Here is a 16787-nt window from a genome sequence, read left to right on the forward strand (position 1 = left end):
GCTGCTCCTGCTGTTTCTGTGACGGTGGGCTGGCTATGAGAGTGCTCGCGTGGCTTTCCATCTCTCCCTCGCAAACTCTGCTTTGCACACTCTATCTTTCTTTTGCTCTTAATCTATCAGCGATTCTTCCTCTCCTTTTCTTTTAAGCTCCACATGCGCTCTCTTTCTCTCTCTCTCTCTCTCTCTCTCTCTGTGCTACTCCGACTACTGCAGCAGTCCACCAGCCAGCGTCAAGTCTGACAGCCACACACACATGGCTAACAGCCACAACTTACTACCTCAGCCCCGGAGAAAGAAATAACAAAAAAAAAAAAAAAAAAAACGGCATCAGAAGGACACTGCAGGAGACCGTCCATGGGACAAAACAAAAAGCGAAGAAGAGAATTCCCAACATTTTTTTTCCTTGTTTATGGATACAGACACGGAACCCACTTCCACTGTTGTCCTCCCAGCGTCATCTTTTCGCTTCTCTCTTGTTGCAGGAGAGGACAAGTGTGTTCTCTCTCTCTTTTTCCCTCTCTCTTCCGTCAGCCTTTTGCAAAGCTCCGACAGTGCAGCGTATCCCCCCACCGCCCCCCAACCCTCCACACACCGCCACCATCTCTCCCACCACCCTCTACCCCCTTCCCCCCAGGAGGAATAGACGGATTACTGCTAACTGTGCACACGGCAGCATGCAGCTGCTCTGACCGGGGCCAGCCCAACATTGGGAGGAAGCAAGAGGAAAGCAGAGGATGAGCGAAAAGGGTGATGACTGTGCCGGGAGTTCTTTAGTCTTTTTTTGTCTCCCACTCTCTGTCACAACAGGGCTAATCAGCGACCGACAAGCCCTTGGCAAAGTCACAGTAAGGGAGGTCTCTCACCCAAACAGGCAACCAACCAACGAGCCAACACATGTACCAGGAGATGACAGAGAGGGGGATTTTTTTCTTTAATTTCAGTTAGTCCCATCTTTCCTGCTCCTCTGTGGCAATCAGCTACGTAATGGATCATTGTGATTTATCCATGGTGGAGCAGCATTTTGGAATCTGCAGCCTGGCAGGAGGGGAGTCAGTGGAGGAAGAAAGGATCTAAGCACCTGCTAAGATTTCATGGCCTTACCTTTTGCTCTCAGTGTTTTCTTAGCTGGTTTTTGTTTTTAAATTTAAGAAGACATTTTATATCCTTGGCTAAAAAACAACAACAACAACAACAAAAAAGAGTGGCATCACTTTTTCAAAAGACGGGGACAAGAGAGAATTTATCTTCTGTCATTTGATGGAAAGGACTTCTCAGTTAATATGACTCATGGCTGTTGCTTTTAACTTTTGGGAAAATGGAGCACCTTTAAACTAATGAGGTAAGTTAGTATTGTTGTTGCTCAGCCTTATTGTTTCATTGCTGATCTGCTTTTTCTCAGCTGCTTTTCTTAGAATAACCTTTCATTCTTTTTCTGCCTGTTTCCCCCTCCATTCCTTCACACAAAAATGTCGATGCAGCATCTTCCTGCACTGTCGATGGAACTTGGGAGCCTTGAGCTGCTCCAGCCAGGCTAGGGTGGTCTGTCCTTCGGTGTGTCCCGTCTCCCCCCACCATGCAGAATAATGAGCCCTCCACACCATGAGTCCGTTGGCCCAGGTTAATGTGCAGTCTACCTGGAACACAGCCCTGCTAGCCGTGGTTTCCCTCATGGTGCCTGCTCTCAGTATGTGCCAGTCCACAGGGCCGGAGTTGGGTTCCACAATCCCACAGAACTGTCCAGGTGTTTGCTCCTGCACTAACCAGCTCAGCAAGGTGGTATGCACCCGCAGAGGCCTGATCAGGGTTCCTCCGAACATCCCAGCCAACACCAGGTACCTGAACCTGATGGAGAACAGCATAGAGACCATACAAGCAGACACCTTCAGACATTTGCATCATCTGGAGGTGTTGCAGTTGGGCAGAAATGCAATCAGGCAGATTGAAGTGGGGGCTTTTAATGGTTTGACTAGCCTCAATACCCTGGAGTTGTTTGACAACAGACTAACAGTCATACCAAGTGGAGCTTTTGAGTATCTTTCAAAACTGAGAGAGCTTTGGCTCAGAAACAATCCAATTGAGAGCATTCCCTCTTATGCCTTTAACCGAGTTCCCTCACTCATGAGACTAGACCTGGGAGAGTTGAGGAAGTTGGAGTACATCTCTGAAGGGGCTTTTGAGGGTCTTCATAACCTCAAGTACCTGAATTTAGGGATGTGCAGTTTGAGGGAGTTTCCAAATTTGTCACCTCTCTTGGGACTGGAGGAGTTGGAGATTTCTGAAAACGTTTTCCCAGAGCTAAAGCCCGGGGCCTTCCGTGGGCTGAAGAATTTGCGTAAACTTTGGATTATGAACTCTGCCATTACCATCATTGAGAGGAATGCATTCGATGACATCACTGCTTTGGTGGAGTTGAATCTGGCCCATAATAATTTATCGTCCCTTCCCCATAACCTGTTCACCCCTCTACAGTACCTGGTGGAGCTACATCTACACCATAATCCTTGGCGCTGTGATTGTGATGTAGTTTGGCTTTCCTGGTGGCTCAGAGAAAATATTCCCACAAACTCCACCTGTTGTGGACGCTGCCACACTCCAGTCCAGATGAGAGGAAGATACTTAGTGGAAGTTGATCAAACAACGTTTCAGTGTTCAGCGCCAGTCATACTCGATGCTCCAAGAGATCTAAACATTTCTGCTGCAAGGGTGGCGGAAATGAAGTGTCGTACAGCAGCAATGAGCTCTGTCCGATGGCTTCTCCCCAATGGGACTGTGTTAACCCATAGCTCAGCTCATCCAAGGATATCTGTTCTCAATGATGGGACACTCAACTTTTCCAATGTTCTCCCTTCAGACACCGGAGTCTACACTTGCATGGTGAGCAACATGGCAGGCAATTCCAATGCTTCTGCCTATCTCAATGTCAGCAATGCTGAACTTAACACTTCTAACCTATCCTACTTTACAACTGTCACAGTGGAAGTGTTAGAGCCCACAGTGGAAGAAACACCTAAGCCCAAGCCCACTTTACCCGCTTCACCCTCTGTTTTTCAACCTGTTTTCATCTCCACACCAACTGTGCTGTTCCAAAATACCCAAACTCCAAGGCAGGTGTCAATTCCTACAGCCAGAGTCCCTAGTGGGCCACCTGCCAGTCTGGATGAGATGATGAAAACCACAAAAATCATCATTGGCTGTTTTGTAGCTGTTACGTTGCTGGCAGCCGCCATGTTGATAGCATTCTATAAACTGCGTAAGAGGCATCAGCAGAGAAGTACTGTGGCTGCAGCCAGGACCATAGAAATCATACAAATGGAGGAAGAGGTTCCACCTGTTCCACCACCTACATCTGGATCTAGTGGCTCTGACGAAACAGGTTTGGTACTGCCAACTTTAGTGGAACACAACAGCAACACATTTAAACCTGGATATGTGTCTTCTTCCTCGTCATCCCGACAAGGGAGCTATGGGGCTCACTGGACCCAGAACAACTCTCTCCATCGCTCAGTCAGACAGCACCACAGCCACATCAGCATCATTGCTGATCCCTATGTCATAATGACCTCTCACGGCAAGGAGAAAGTTCAAGAGACCCAAATCTGAATTACACTTCCTGTGGATCTATTTATGACTCGGTCCAATCCTCTGTTCTCAAATCTGCTCACCAGTCCATGCAATATAATGCACAAAGAGCAAAATGTCAACTTTCTTTTGTACAGAAGTGCAAAACAGACTTTTATTCTTGTATATGCCTATACATAAATATATAAATATGAAAAATATATATGACTGAAACTCCAGCCAGACATTGGTTTAAAAAAAAAGCAGAATATATCAAGAAAGAAAAGTAATTTGAAACTATTTTCTAATATCTGATGACTTCTATTTAAAAAAAAAATAATAACATAATTTGCTTTTCTGACTGAAAGTAGAGAGTGGTATTGTCTAATGTAAGTAAAGAGGCATTTAGTTTCTTTTTTTTTCACCCCACTTAGGGAAAAGTAAAACTCTTCATAAAGGCACCAGTTTATAATTGCAATTCAACATGCAAACTCCTGTTTTTACCGTGCCAAATATAATATGCAATAAAATGGAATTCCCTAACTAAGGAACAACAACAAAAAAAAAGCATTAGTTAAATAACAATAGACATAAACATTTGTCCTATAGCAGCAAAATAGCCAGGATAAATCATGGTGTTTGGTAGCTATCAGCCAAATGCTTTTGGACTGCAGTGAATTTCTGCAGCTAAGGATTAACTCTGTGTTTGCTGGCGCAACTTTGTTTTTTTTTAGACGGTGCCGGTTTTTTTTTTTTTTTTTTTTGTAGCGCATCTGAACATGTTTATGATTATCCACTGGTTCAACTGGCAAAGGTGACATGCAGTCTAATAACAACTGTTGCTAAAATTTTATTTTCTGTCATTGGTTGCATTTTGTATTCTCCCTGTAGGTTTTTGACATGCTTCTTAATGGCTTGTGTAGTGTTTAGGGCTAATTTAGTAATGCATTACAGCAGTTGCCTGACTCGTCTCTGCAAGGGCTCATTCCAATGCTAATTTTTCAAAAGAAAAGACATGTTGTGCATTAAAATGGGGCTTTGCTGATGATTCTACTTATGGAATTACAAAACACAGAGTATTGAAGTCAAACAAATGAATGTCTGACACTGGAGTTTTTCCTTGGACCAAACTAATAAATTATTTTACCTTTTATTTTTGGCAACACTATTTTTATGGAGCAACAAAGGAGGCAATGGAGGTAATAAAAAACATCATTTGGTTTGCATTTCTCTAATCTGAAAGACTTTCATCTGATGTTTTTTTCTCTCCTTCTGTCAGTATCTTTATATTTGTGTAAGTTGTTTAGTCTTAAAGGCTGAAGGCAGTAATGTAAATGGTATCTTACCCCACACCCTTATCGTACGGTCCTATGCATTTACTTCGTGTCTGCATGAATGGGTCTTTAAGTAATTGGTGTACAATGCTGCATTATACCCCACAGTGGGGCTCTATGCAGGTCAGATAAGCTGTTGGTCTTTGATGCCTCAGCTTAGTTCTTAACATTGATTTCTCAGTGACTGTGAAGGGGGAAAATACATGTCTGACACAGTTATACACAGATTGTGCATTCCTTTTCTTACATTCTCATCCTCAGACCTAATTATGTTTTGAATCTGATATTAATTGCGAAAAGAAAAAAAAAAAAGACGTGTTAACATGAAAAAATGGAAATAATATAAATTGCAGTGCAAGGCAACTTAAGCAATTTGCAATGACGCCTAATAACAAGAAAGCAATTTGTTTTAAATGATAGCTTTTTTTTTCTTTCATCAGATGCTGTTTGTGCCAGTGAATTTCTGAGCAATGATCTTGATGTCATGCAGCTACAAAGCCAGCTACCATAACTGTGGCTTCTTTCTGTGATCATTTAAATGCCTCTTCTATGATGTTAAATTGTTGCCATTTCTACAGTCACCCAGTTCCATATATTGTAATGATTTGACACATGCTATTCAAAGGTGTAGGTCAATGGTCATTTGAAAGTTTTATATTTCAGTGCAATTTTTCTAATGCTGAAGAAACTTGATATGAAGAGGAAATTAAAATACGACACTTGTGAAAATATTAAAGCATTGTGAATTGAAAGCGCCACCAATATCTCATTTACATTTTCAGCACTGCACGTGACTATTATCGTACATCAAGCAGAGTTGTTGGCACCCCTGACAAATATTTGGGGAAATCATTTTTAAAAACGTCCTTTTTCTGTAATAATCTCAAATTTAATTTTTAAAAAAGTAACATTCAATTTGAATACATTTATGCAGTGACAAAAAAACATCTTAAAAAATAATTGTTTTGAGACAAACTCACTCATTGCACCATTATTTGTACCCCTAATGTTCATGGGAGAAAGATGATTTGTGTCTGAAGTATTTCTGGCTCGATTTGACCAAATGTTATGGATAATTTTCCTGCCAACAGATCATATTGTGGCCAATTTTCAGTTTTCTGGTAGAATCTGCTTCATTTATATTTAATGTTTAAATCTGAAAGTTGTTTTAAAGAGAAACGAGCCCACAGGATCACAGATCATCTGCTAAACCCTGGTCATAATGTGCTTTTTTTTTTTACACATTCGTATTTTGTTTCATATTTGGAGTGTAATAAGATACCATAACAGGAGATCTTGTGGAATTAAAAAAACACAATATTTTTCCTGACAGTGAAGTCGTTCTTGTGAAGCGCTGCCCAGGTATGTGATGTCAAACTGGAGTGTTAGCTTTTATTGTTAGCTCTGAATATGAAGATTGGTGCCTTTCGCCTGACCACTTGTTATGACTAAGTTTGAGATTTTTATTTTGAAATAATAAAATTAAGTTGACAGAGTCTGCTCATAAACTGCCAATCACGCTTGGAGTGTTGGTGAATTCCTAAATCTAATTAAATTGTTTTTTCCAGAAGCATTTTGGGTAATCAGAGTATTAAAAAATTAGACTAACAGGCAAGATGTGTATGATTTGTATATACTATAGGGATACTGCAACTGCTTTACTATTATCCCAGTAACAATGCCAAAGCTGTTTGCTTCAAAGCTTTCAAGTTGTGCTGAACCAAAAGGCTGCTTTTCAGTTTTAATGAGTCTTAAATTCATTTGTCTTTTGTTCAAAAATTGAAATGCTAAGTAGTTGATTTACAAAGATTCCACAATGAATTGCATCAAGAAGAAAAAAGAGCAAGTGCATTGTCACCGCACATATCTTTGTGGGTCAAATAAAGATGCAAAAACAGCATCTAGCAAACTTGTTTAGGTTTAGTTAATGGCATCACGGATGGTAAGTCATTACATTTGCATATCCTCTTCCCAGTATGCAAAACATGCATTGATATTTCTGATGATCAGAAAGCGCAATGTATGCTTTGCATATTCATGAAGGCGGACACACACTAGATCAATTGTACTGGCGATTCTCCTCATTTTGCAATCCTGTTTGTGTGTTGTTTGTAGATCAGGTTTGTGCATGATGTCAAGTTTGTACGTGTTTTTTTGGGGGGGGGGGGTTACACCCACAAACCTTTAAAAACTAAGACCCCTAGACTAATGAGATGTGAACTTGACAATTCTATATGTAACTGACTCCTTAAAACAAATAGGTAATTACCAAATCCTTATTTTATTTCTGTGAATAGAAAAGGAAAAAAAAAATAGTAGTGATTTTTGCTTAGTAATGATTAGACTCACTTTAAAATGAAACAGGCATAAAAACTGATATGCATTTGACAAATCTGGACTTATGTACAAATCTGGGCAATCTGTGATTTGATTTGTGAACCTTTGCTATCTTCATAAATATGAAAAGAGAATTCTTAGATCTACCCCAAAATATTGTTAATATTCAGTCAATTCATTTTTTGTCATTGTACACTATACAACAAAATTATGTTTCTATGGTGGAGAGTTTAAAAAAATATGATCAAATCTCTGAAGAATTCTTCTGAAAAAATGTGTTGGCATGCAAATTCAATCAGATGGTTGTGATGCAGATTTAGTTACCTCAAGATGTCACTCTGTGCCACAGCTCTCTCAAAAAAGTGATTTTGTTTTCACGGTTTTGGGTGGCCAGAGAAAAGTGACCTTTGTGTCATGTCGTATTAATACCCCATGGAAGCAGAAGTTTAAGCTGCTGGTTAAGAGTTCCTATCTCATTAACTTAATCAAAACTGAAGCATAAAGTAAGAAAGATGTTTACATTTCATCTGTTTCCACGGCGTTGCTACAGGTAACAATACCTATTGAAATTATTTATGACACTCAGATTTGGGTTTACAAGAAATAAAGTCATGAAAAATTTCTCTATCTGTTATGAATCTATATAACAAAACATTTTAACTTCTGACTAAATTATAAAATTAAAATATTATTATATCTTTTAGTTATACAGATGCAGATGAGCCATCTAACCCCACAATGCCAACACCACCACTTCATGAATGTACTTAAGTTAAAGATTGAAATGTTATAATTTTTCCTGCTACGATAACATACAGTTTTTTAAAACTTATTATATAGTTACATGGACTGGCAGCAAATGTGAATGTGCCCCTCTGTATACAACTTGTGTTTTGTTTTTAAAAAATATCTTATATGCTGGTACAGCAGAACAACCATGCCCAGTAATTAGCAGCTTTCTCCAGCATCATTTGCAAAAAGGGGTGTGTTTTGCACATATGTTCAAAACAAATAAACTATTGGCAAGCGATTCTCAAGCTTTGCTTTGGTCTAAATAGAAGGGAAAAAATGAGCTAGTGTTTTCATCTGGAGCAGGTGAACCACTACATGCAGTCAAGACTCAAGCGTTTCCTCGTTTTCATTAATATCTCTTTGAACTCAGTCACTAGCCATGCAGCTCTTTGCTTTGGCCAAATTTGATGTTCTTGGATGTCTCAATGTGTGTGGGTTGACAAAAACAGCAGACTCAGATTATTTTTTTATTTTTTTTCCCAGCACAACGTGGCTCTGTCTCTGCTAGGAATCCCACAAGAGGCTTCTATCTGTTTATGAGGCCTTCCATGTGTTTTATTACCAGATATACATGGAAAAATTGATAACTATTTATTTTCTTCAAATGTTTTTTTTTTTACTCCTCTTCTTCTGTGTAACAGCTAAAAGAGAGTAAAGTCTGGGAATACCATAATACTGTCCATTGGCTGATCTGACTGTCCTCCACCACTGTCAGGCACGATATGCTGAAATAAGTCATGTTCACTATTAAAAACAAGCACATAGAAAGCCCTCCCTTGACAACAGTAGGGTTAATATGATCCTTTTTTTTTCTCTCTCTCGAGTAGCTGCTGACTGAAGTCCAACAGCTGAGTCACAGTTTTCTCTTTAAATTGTACTGGATCTTGGATTGTTACAAAGGAACCATCCTTACTGCCATCTTCTGTCTCCCCCTCCTCCTTCATTCACTCACTTATATTAATATTATTGCCTCAACACCTCAAAGAAATGGCACCCAGTTTGTTATCTGCTCTGCAAAAAAGATTGGTATTAGGTTTTGCAGTATGCACACAAATTCCCACTAATTTGTTTTCATGTTTTACTCCTCCTTTTTTTGATACTCAGCTAGTGGGTGTTACTGATAAGACTTGAGCAACCTGTTGTGAAAGATGCATCTTCCAAGAACCAATAGTGCATGCTTTTCCTATAAAAAATGGTAAAAAGAATTACTTTTTGAGTGGCAGTCACACTTGCAGAGAAACAAAAACAAAAAATAAAGTTTTGAGATAAAGTTCTATTGCTGGCATACTATGAGATAAAGCTATGCCCAGAGCTTCTGGATCTGTATCTGCTAATGAAGTTTCTGCAGGAAGAGGTACATTTCTATGCCTACAAGGTTACTGAAAGAAATGACCCATGGTATTCTTTATAGTGAACAGTGGCCAAGACTGCATTCTCATTACCCCAATAAAGCTTGATTAATCATTTTTACACTGGGCATCACTGTGCTATAACTATTCTGACTCTGAGATCTCTGCATAGTTTAATATCTTAAACGGCAGTTTGGTTTTTTTAAACGGAGGTTCAGAAAAAAAAATGCCTGCTGGAAAAAGGTGACAAACTGAAGTTTATAGGAAAGTGAAGAAACTCTAAGAATGGTGCAAAGCCACCAGGTAGTCATATGGGTTCATTCGGAATAACTTAAGGTGTGAATGTTTCCTTCAGACACAATACTTCAGTTGATATGAAACACCTGCACAATAAAGTGTAGGTGTTTCCCATTGTTATCAACACTTTCAGTTTGAGTTGTTTAAAATTCAGTTCACTGTAAGATCAACTAAAACAGGAGTCGAGTCTGATTACCTAATACTAATAAAATAAAATAAAAAAAATTTGCAAAGCTTCACTTTGAAAAGATCAAATGATCCCTTTAATGAAGGCTGCAACAACAGAACAAGTAACAGAAATTAAAGCAGTTTTAGCATAAAAATAAATTTGAGTCACAACTTTATAACGATATGTTTGTGTTTTGTTTTTATTCAATTCTTTTTCTCATTCCGGTTAATTACCACAGAAAATATTAAAAGACAATTATTCTGTCTTGACCGGACATTGACGCATAATTTTTATAGAGTAAAATATCTAGATTTATCTGTGTTGTTTTCCATACAAAAACACATGACGTGAACCATTGTCCACGCTACTTGACTGATAATATAAAACATGCCACTCAACTACCTTGCAGAGCATAGACACCACCATGTTTACTGTACAATATATGTCAGTGTCATTGTAATTTAGGCCACACTGCTTGCTTTCATACACTGCAGCTCTAGAGCAGACAGCCACCATAGGATGTTCCTGCAGGTTTACTTCTGTGTCAGTCTGTCTGTCTTTTCTGGAGCTTGTCTGTGTATGCACTTGCTCTGCAGCACTGTAGCCACTGCTTTTATTGTTTCCAGCTCATCAACTCAGGACTGTAGAAGCAAAAGGAAATCACATTTATGAATGAATACAGATAATGAATACATAATTGATACATCGAGACACAGTAATGAAGATGAAAAGTAAAAATTGTCTACCTTAAACTCCAGACACCAAACATGGAGAATTACTTAAATGTAGCTTTAGTTACATTTTTATTAAAATTTTAAAAATGTATATTAATGTCTGTAATAGAGTTATCCTTCTTCTTTTAAGGCAAAATGTATGAAGTGTTGTGAATAAATATTTGCACCATAGACTTGTTTTTATTTTTTATGTTTCTGATTTTAATACCAGACAAAGATACCGTGAGTTTTCCAAGAATTAATTTATAAATCAGAGGGATAAAAAAAAAACTCCATCAACTGATCTGGTTCAATGACACAAAGCAGTTGCCTCCTACCCTTATACTGTTTTGTTCCACAGTTAGCAGCGATGACTGTGACTGAGATTTTGCAATAACTAGTGATGAGTTGTTTTAATCAGTTCTGGATCACTCTTCTGTGCAGAATTATTTTAATTTCGCCAATCTGGATGGCATTTTGAGAATGAGCAGCCAGTTTCAGGACATATAATAGCATCTCGAGTCCTGACTTTAAGCACGGCACTTCAAAACAAGAATATGTAATTTTGCAAGCCCTTATGCTTTTAAAGCACATTGTGGTGTGCTTTGAAACACTGTAATAGTGTTTTCGTTTTGTGATGTTGTGATAGTTTTCCACTAGCTATAATACATTGCATGCCTTCCAAAATATTTAATTGGTCTCTCTAAATTGTCCTCCTTGTGGTTGCTTGTCCTGAATGCTCAGTGTTGCCCTGGGATGGACTGGTGACCTGTCCAGGGTGTGCCCTGCCTGTCGCCCAATGACTGCTGGAGATAGGCACCATCCTGCAAGATAAGTGGTTATGGATGGATGGATGGATGGATGAGGCATGTCTCTTGTCCTTTCTTGGTAAGCAATGGTTTTAACCCTTGAACTCTAACTATTTAAAACTGTGAAGCGTGACAAAAATATAAAACTTTAAAAAATATGTACAGCCTTGTGTTCTGTAAAGTTCAAAGGTGCTATTATCAAATATTACAATTTTTAATTAATAATTTGAACCAAAATGCTTACAACCTGCATTGACATCATTTATTTCCATAATTTAATATTTTTATTTATTTATTTTTGATTAAAGTGAGTTTGTATTGCTACCTTTGCTGCGCATAAAATTCTGTTGGATTACATAGTTTAAATTTATTTGCATTGATATTACAATGACACTGACATCTTCATTTCAACAAAATCAAAAATCTATCAGCTAAGAATGAGTAAAATAAATAATTCCATTGTTCAGCTGTTGCAATATTGAGGAAGTGCATGCAATAATGTCCATCTGAGTGAACAAAAGAGATTGTTTAACATCACTGAGTAAATTGTGTCAAGAAAGAAAAGAGCCACTTAAACACATCTATTTTAACTTATTGGTTTATCAACTGACTCATTCCTCAGCTATGCAACAGTTTTGGCAATGGCGTGGATTTTTTTTTTCTTTCCTAATTCACTTCCGTCTCTTTTCTCTTTTATTCCATTGGTTTTGCCAATTACATTCAAGGCCTCAAAGTTGCTATGGTTTCCCTGAATTCCAGTACGATGGTGATTGGCTGTTATTATGGTTGCCATGAAGTGTGAATAGAGAGCTTACTGTGACCCTGACAGAATGCACTGTATTCATATTTACTTTAAGGACCTCTAAGTAAGCCTCAGTGGTACTATTCACTGACTGGTATGTGCTGAATTAATGCTGCTGCAGCGAGAAGATGGTAATTGGAAAATGGAAAAAGTACAAAGTTCACCTTGTTTATAAGTAACATAAAGATTATTTCTTTCAAGGATTTGTTGCTACAGGAAAAAAAAGTAATTATTAAGACCATAAATTTAGCTAAAAACTTATACACATATATAATAAATTTACTTTAACTGTCACTGTACTTTGGTGCCTTATTGTACAGCAAAAATAGTAATAATGCAGAGCTGGTGTTAATTTTCTTCAATGTGTACAAACAAATCACAAGTCACTAAGTCAGTATAATGTATGTACCTGAATGTTTTTCTCACTTCTGCATCAATTTGGTATCATATCCACCAAATGTTTCCAGTACCTCGCTGAATCTGTGCCACAAAGTACTGAGACCGTTCAGAGGGCTAAAGGGGATCCAGCAAGTCAAAGTGTACCTCATAATATAACCAGTGAGTGCATATCCATGGTTGTTGAATAAAAATACACCTGAGAGCCTAGATTGTCATCATGTCTTCTAAACTGAAGAAATTATTTCAAATGATCTGGTAGAGATAACAGAGAAAATATGACTCCATCCTAAACTGTGGAAACAGGGAGCTTGAAAGAAGATGCAAAATAATACAAACAAAAAAATGTACCTTTAGTAACCTTAGGTGTTGGCAAATGAAATAGACTAAACTATTGTTAGCTGGTGCTGTGCTAGTTGTTATTGATGCCTCACAGCAAGAAGATTCCCTGTTTATATTTTGGCAATAGCCTAATGTTAGTGTAGTTTTTCTATTCTCCTTTTGCCTGCGTAGGTTTTCTTCAGGTCCTCCAGGTTTTTCCTACAGTTCAAAACATGATGTCTAAGGTTAACTGGTATTCTTAAAATACGTGTGAGTGTACTTGTTTTTTTTTTGTTTTGTTTTGTTTTTTTTTTCCAGTGGATGTATTTTAGTACCAAAAAGCAATGGTATTTTTTTTTCCTCTCAGGCTGCAAATTTGTATTTTAAAATACACAGAACATGGCACATATCATGGCACATATCTGCAGCAAGTTTAAAGGTACAGTTCCTATTGTTGGCTGCCGATACGGACTGTCTACCTACATAAGATGAATTGCTTATTTTTTCTACCCAGACTTGAAAGTCTTTCATAATGTAATGTTTTTTTTTTCTCAAAGTTACCTAATTCACATAAACAAACCAATCCTGTCAATATACAGTGGCAATTATCAGACAATGAAAACCCCAAATTGAGTGTCTCTGATAACTAGTATATTGTGAAATTGGTATGGAATATTATTAAAAAACTGAGTGGGAAAACAAAGTGTCTGAAAACTGACAGCTGAAATATCCACAGTCATCAGACAAAATGTCAATTAAAATACATTCAAGAAATTCAAGGGTCACTATGCATGGATGAATCCGACATATTGACTTCAAATGTTTTGTACCTCGAGACACTATCTATAAACCATAATGATAAACATGACACAAAAAAACAGTGTTTGAAATACAGTACCTGGCCAAAAATAAGTCGACGGATGATTTGCCACATCTGCGGCTGACGGAGATGAGGTCAGGACTTGTGAACAAAACAACCAGTTCCTCCAGAGAAGCAGCAGAGGAACTGGAACGTGTGACGATCTGTGTTTTTGTGTATTTATTTCTTGTTTTTTTCTGTGTCCTTGTTCCCCGTGAGTCTCTGTGATGTCCTGTCCTCCCTGTTGATTGTTCCCAGGTGTGTCTCGTTCCCTTGATTACCCCCGTGTGTATTTAAGTTCACCTGTTGTCTCTGTCTCTTGTCGGATCCTTGTTGTATGTCATTTGTCTGCCTGCCATCACAGTTGAACTGTAAAGTCCTGTGTTGGTTTAGCTCACTTATCCAGTCCTCAGTTTGTCAGTTGCTATCGGTAATTAGCTGTGTGCTAACTCTCTGCAGTGCTGCCTGTGTTGGACTGTGCTTGAGCTCTCTTTATTAAATCATCATCTGGGTCTCAGCGTTCGTTCTCACCGCTACAAACCACAACTCATGACGGAACGGGAGAAATGGGAAGGCAGGGGCAGGTAAGACAAAGATGGATAGGAATTATGTATAAAAAAAACATTCAAAGACTCGGGTTGTTGAGAATATATGGGGGGAAAAAAAGTTTATTAATGGTTGTAATAATTTCAATTGGGGTCAAACTTATAAAATAGAAGCATTTATCTCCCTCCAAAGAGGCTTCTTCATATCCCACTTGAAAATCTCAACTATCAGTTTGGAAACATTCTGATAAGCACTGGCTGGGGAACAAATGTGTTTTTATTTTAGCTAATTCTGTTGTTTAAATTATGCAGGCCATTAGCAACGGCAAATGTTCTCTGGGCTAATGTTTACATGCATGTATTAGCTTAGAAATAGCCAGGTTGCAAACAGGAGTGTTTAATGATGTGTCAGTGGTATTAATAAGGATGAGAAGATGCAGCTGTTTCAACTTCTGCCTGTGCTGCACATTCTCCACCTTATCACTTCCAAACACTCTGGCTCGGCTCTGTCAACTCAAATGAGCTAATTTCTTTAGTCTTCCACTCTCACTTATTTTCATTTTGGCTCACTCCGTCTGCTTCTTTCACTCCTCTACCCACACACAACGGCCACCAGCTCTCTGTTTATGCTGTCCCTTTCCTTTCCATTGCTCTTAATATTGCTCAAAATATTTCTCTATAATTTTAATTTTGTCTAAGAATTGCATGTACTCCTAACTACATATGTGTGGACCCTAACTTATGTGACTTCTAGTCTGTCTTCCGTTTTCTTTTGTTGGTTTGCTCTGTCTTTAGATAAGTAAAGGACATTTTGTGTGACTTGGTTTAATCTCACTACTTCCTCTCTCTCTTTGAATATCTTCCCGTGCCTCTCTGCAAGTGAGGAAGGATTATTCTGTGACAAGACGACATGGTGCAGTAAAGGGGGATTTTGGGACACGGCTCTCTGTCATCTCAGGACTCACTCATGCCTCTGCTCTCCATTATTGTCCCACTGTTGCATCCATCCAGCAGGGAAAGAAGGAAAATCATCTGGGTGAAATGATGTATGACTGTGTACGGGTATATGTGGGTGAGGTTGGACGGGCACAAGCTTTAACTGACAGAACAGTCTTGCAGGTCTTGGTTTTTTTTTGTTTTTTTTTTCTCACAGCTTAGATGGCAAACCTTGGAATATTTATTTTAGACATTTTCATAGCATAATGAATATTAAATTTTGACAGATTTAAATAGTCCTGGGTATAGCTGGTGTGGAGTGCTCCAACTGCTGAAGGAGATAAAGTCTCTGAGTGGCATGTGCTGAGTACATCAAATTAACTACACATATTACTACCGGCTTCATATATAACACACTTAGCTCTACTGATGGCATGGTGTGCACATTTATAGATCAGGCTGTCTGGTGCCCAGCCATCTCTCTGAAAACTGTCAAACGCACTGTAATAGAGATGGTAAGCGCACTGAATGTAATTTGCAATTAAAATGAAGATGCAAGCAATCCGTAATAACTGTGTGATGTAGATCATAGAAGACTCATGTCAGCTTGAGGAGGTCTTCAGAGTGTGGGCCACATGTGGCTCTAGTTTCTTCAGTGGCTCTTAATAAGTTTGGTTTTTTGATCAAATAGCCCCTAGTCAACACAGCCATCCAGTAGAATATTTTAGAGCATATCATGATTTTTTTTTTTTTCTGCTGACAAGTTTTCTGGAGTAGGTGATTTCATTTCCAACAGGACCGCATTGCCAAAGATGCCAAAAGTTTTTACAACAGCTATGGTTTTGCTGTCCTTGACTGACCTGAACCCCATAAAGAAACTGCAGGGGACTGCAAAGAAGTAGAAGACATGGAAGCTGCCATCAAAGCAACCCGAGTTTCCATTACACCTCAGCAGTGCCACAGGCTGATCGCTTTCAATCTGTCACATTAATGCAGTAATTCATGCAAAAGGAGGCCAAACCAAGCTAGAAATTGGCATATTTTTAAGAAACCTGACATTCTAAATGTTTTATTGATCTTGTATAACATTATTTTCTGAGACACTGAAATTTGGGCTTTCCTTATCTGAAAGCCATAAGATCACATAAAAAAAAAGCTTAAAACCTTTGAGTAATGAATTATGATATATGTGCTCCATCTCCTGAACCATATTGCAAGAAATATTATTTTCAGAATGCTCTAATTTTTTTTAGATGCACTTGTATAGTGCCTGGAAAGCTTCCTGGTTATGCCATGAGGTCTCCACCCCACTACCATGTGCCTAGACAACCATCTAGAGGATAATTCCAGGAAGCAAATGACTTCATTCAATGCTGTTCTGAGCAGCAGAGTAGAAAAACAGTGACTCCAGAAAATATTAAACAGTTTCTCACTTGAGGGGCCTTTTCCACAAAAATCAGTTCCAGTGCTCAACTGTTGCTAGCACTTCATAGGCACCAGTACTTTGTGTTTTCACTGCGTTTTTTTTTTTTTTTTTTTTTTTTTCGCCCCAAAACCAAAAAAAAAAAAA

The 16787-nt window shown here is 38.4% G+C and overlaps 1 protein-coding gene across 1 annotated transcript; it reads left to right on the forward strand.

Moving 5' to 3' along the window:
- The first annotated feature begins 235 nt into the window (after positions 1-235).
- Positions 236-5788, forward strand: lrrc4.2 (leucine rich repeat containing 4.2). Its single transcript, XM_015049660.1, has 2 exons — positions 236-1339; positions 1479-5788. Exon 2 carries the CDS (start codon positions 1600-1602, stop codon positions 3598-3600), a length of 2001 nt encoding a protein of 666 aa, XP_014905146.1. The 5' UTR covers positions 236-1339; positions 1479-1599; the 3' UTR covers positions 3601-5788.
- Positions 5789-16787: the final 10999 nt, after the last annotated feature.

Source organism: Poecilia latipinna, unplaced genomic scaffold (assembly GCF_001443285.1).
Source record: "Poecilia latipinna isolate Pla-1442-1.1 unplaced genomic scaffold, P_latipinna-1.0 Scaffold955, whole genome shotgun sequence".
In the NCBI taxonomy this organism is placed as follows: Eukaryota; Metazoa; Chordata; class Actinopteri; order Cyprinodontiformes; family Poeciliidae; genus Poecilia; species Poecilia latipinna.

Bases quoted from the DNA above. Each gene is read 5' to 3' on its own strand.
- lrrc4.2 (XM_015049660.1), top strand. From the start codon at position 1,600: ATGAGTCCGTTGGCCCAGGTTAATGTGCAGTCTACCTGGAACACAGCC.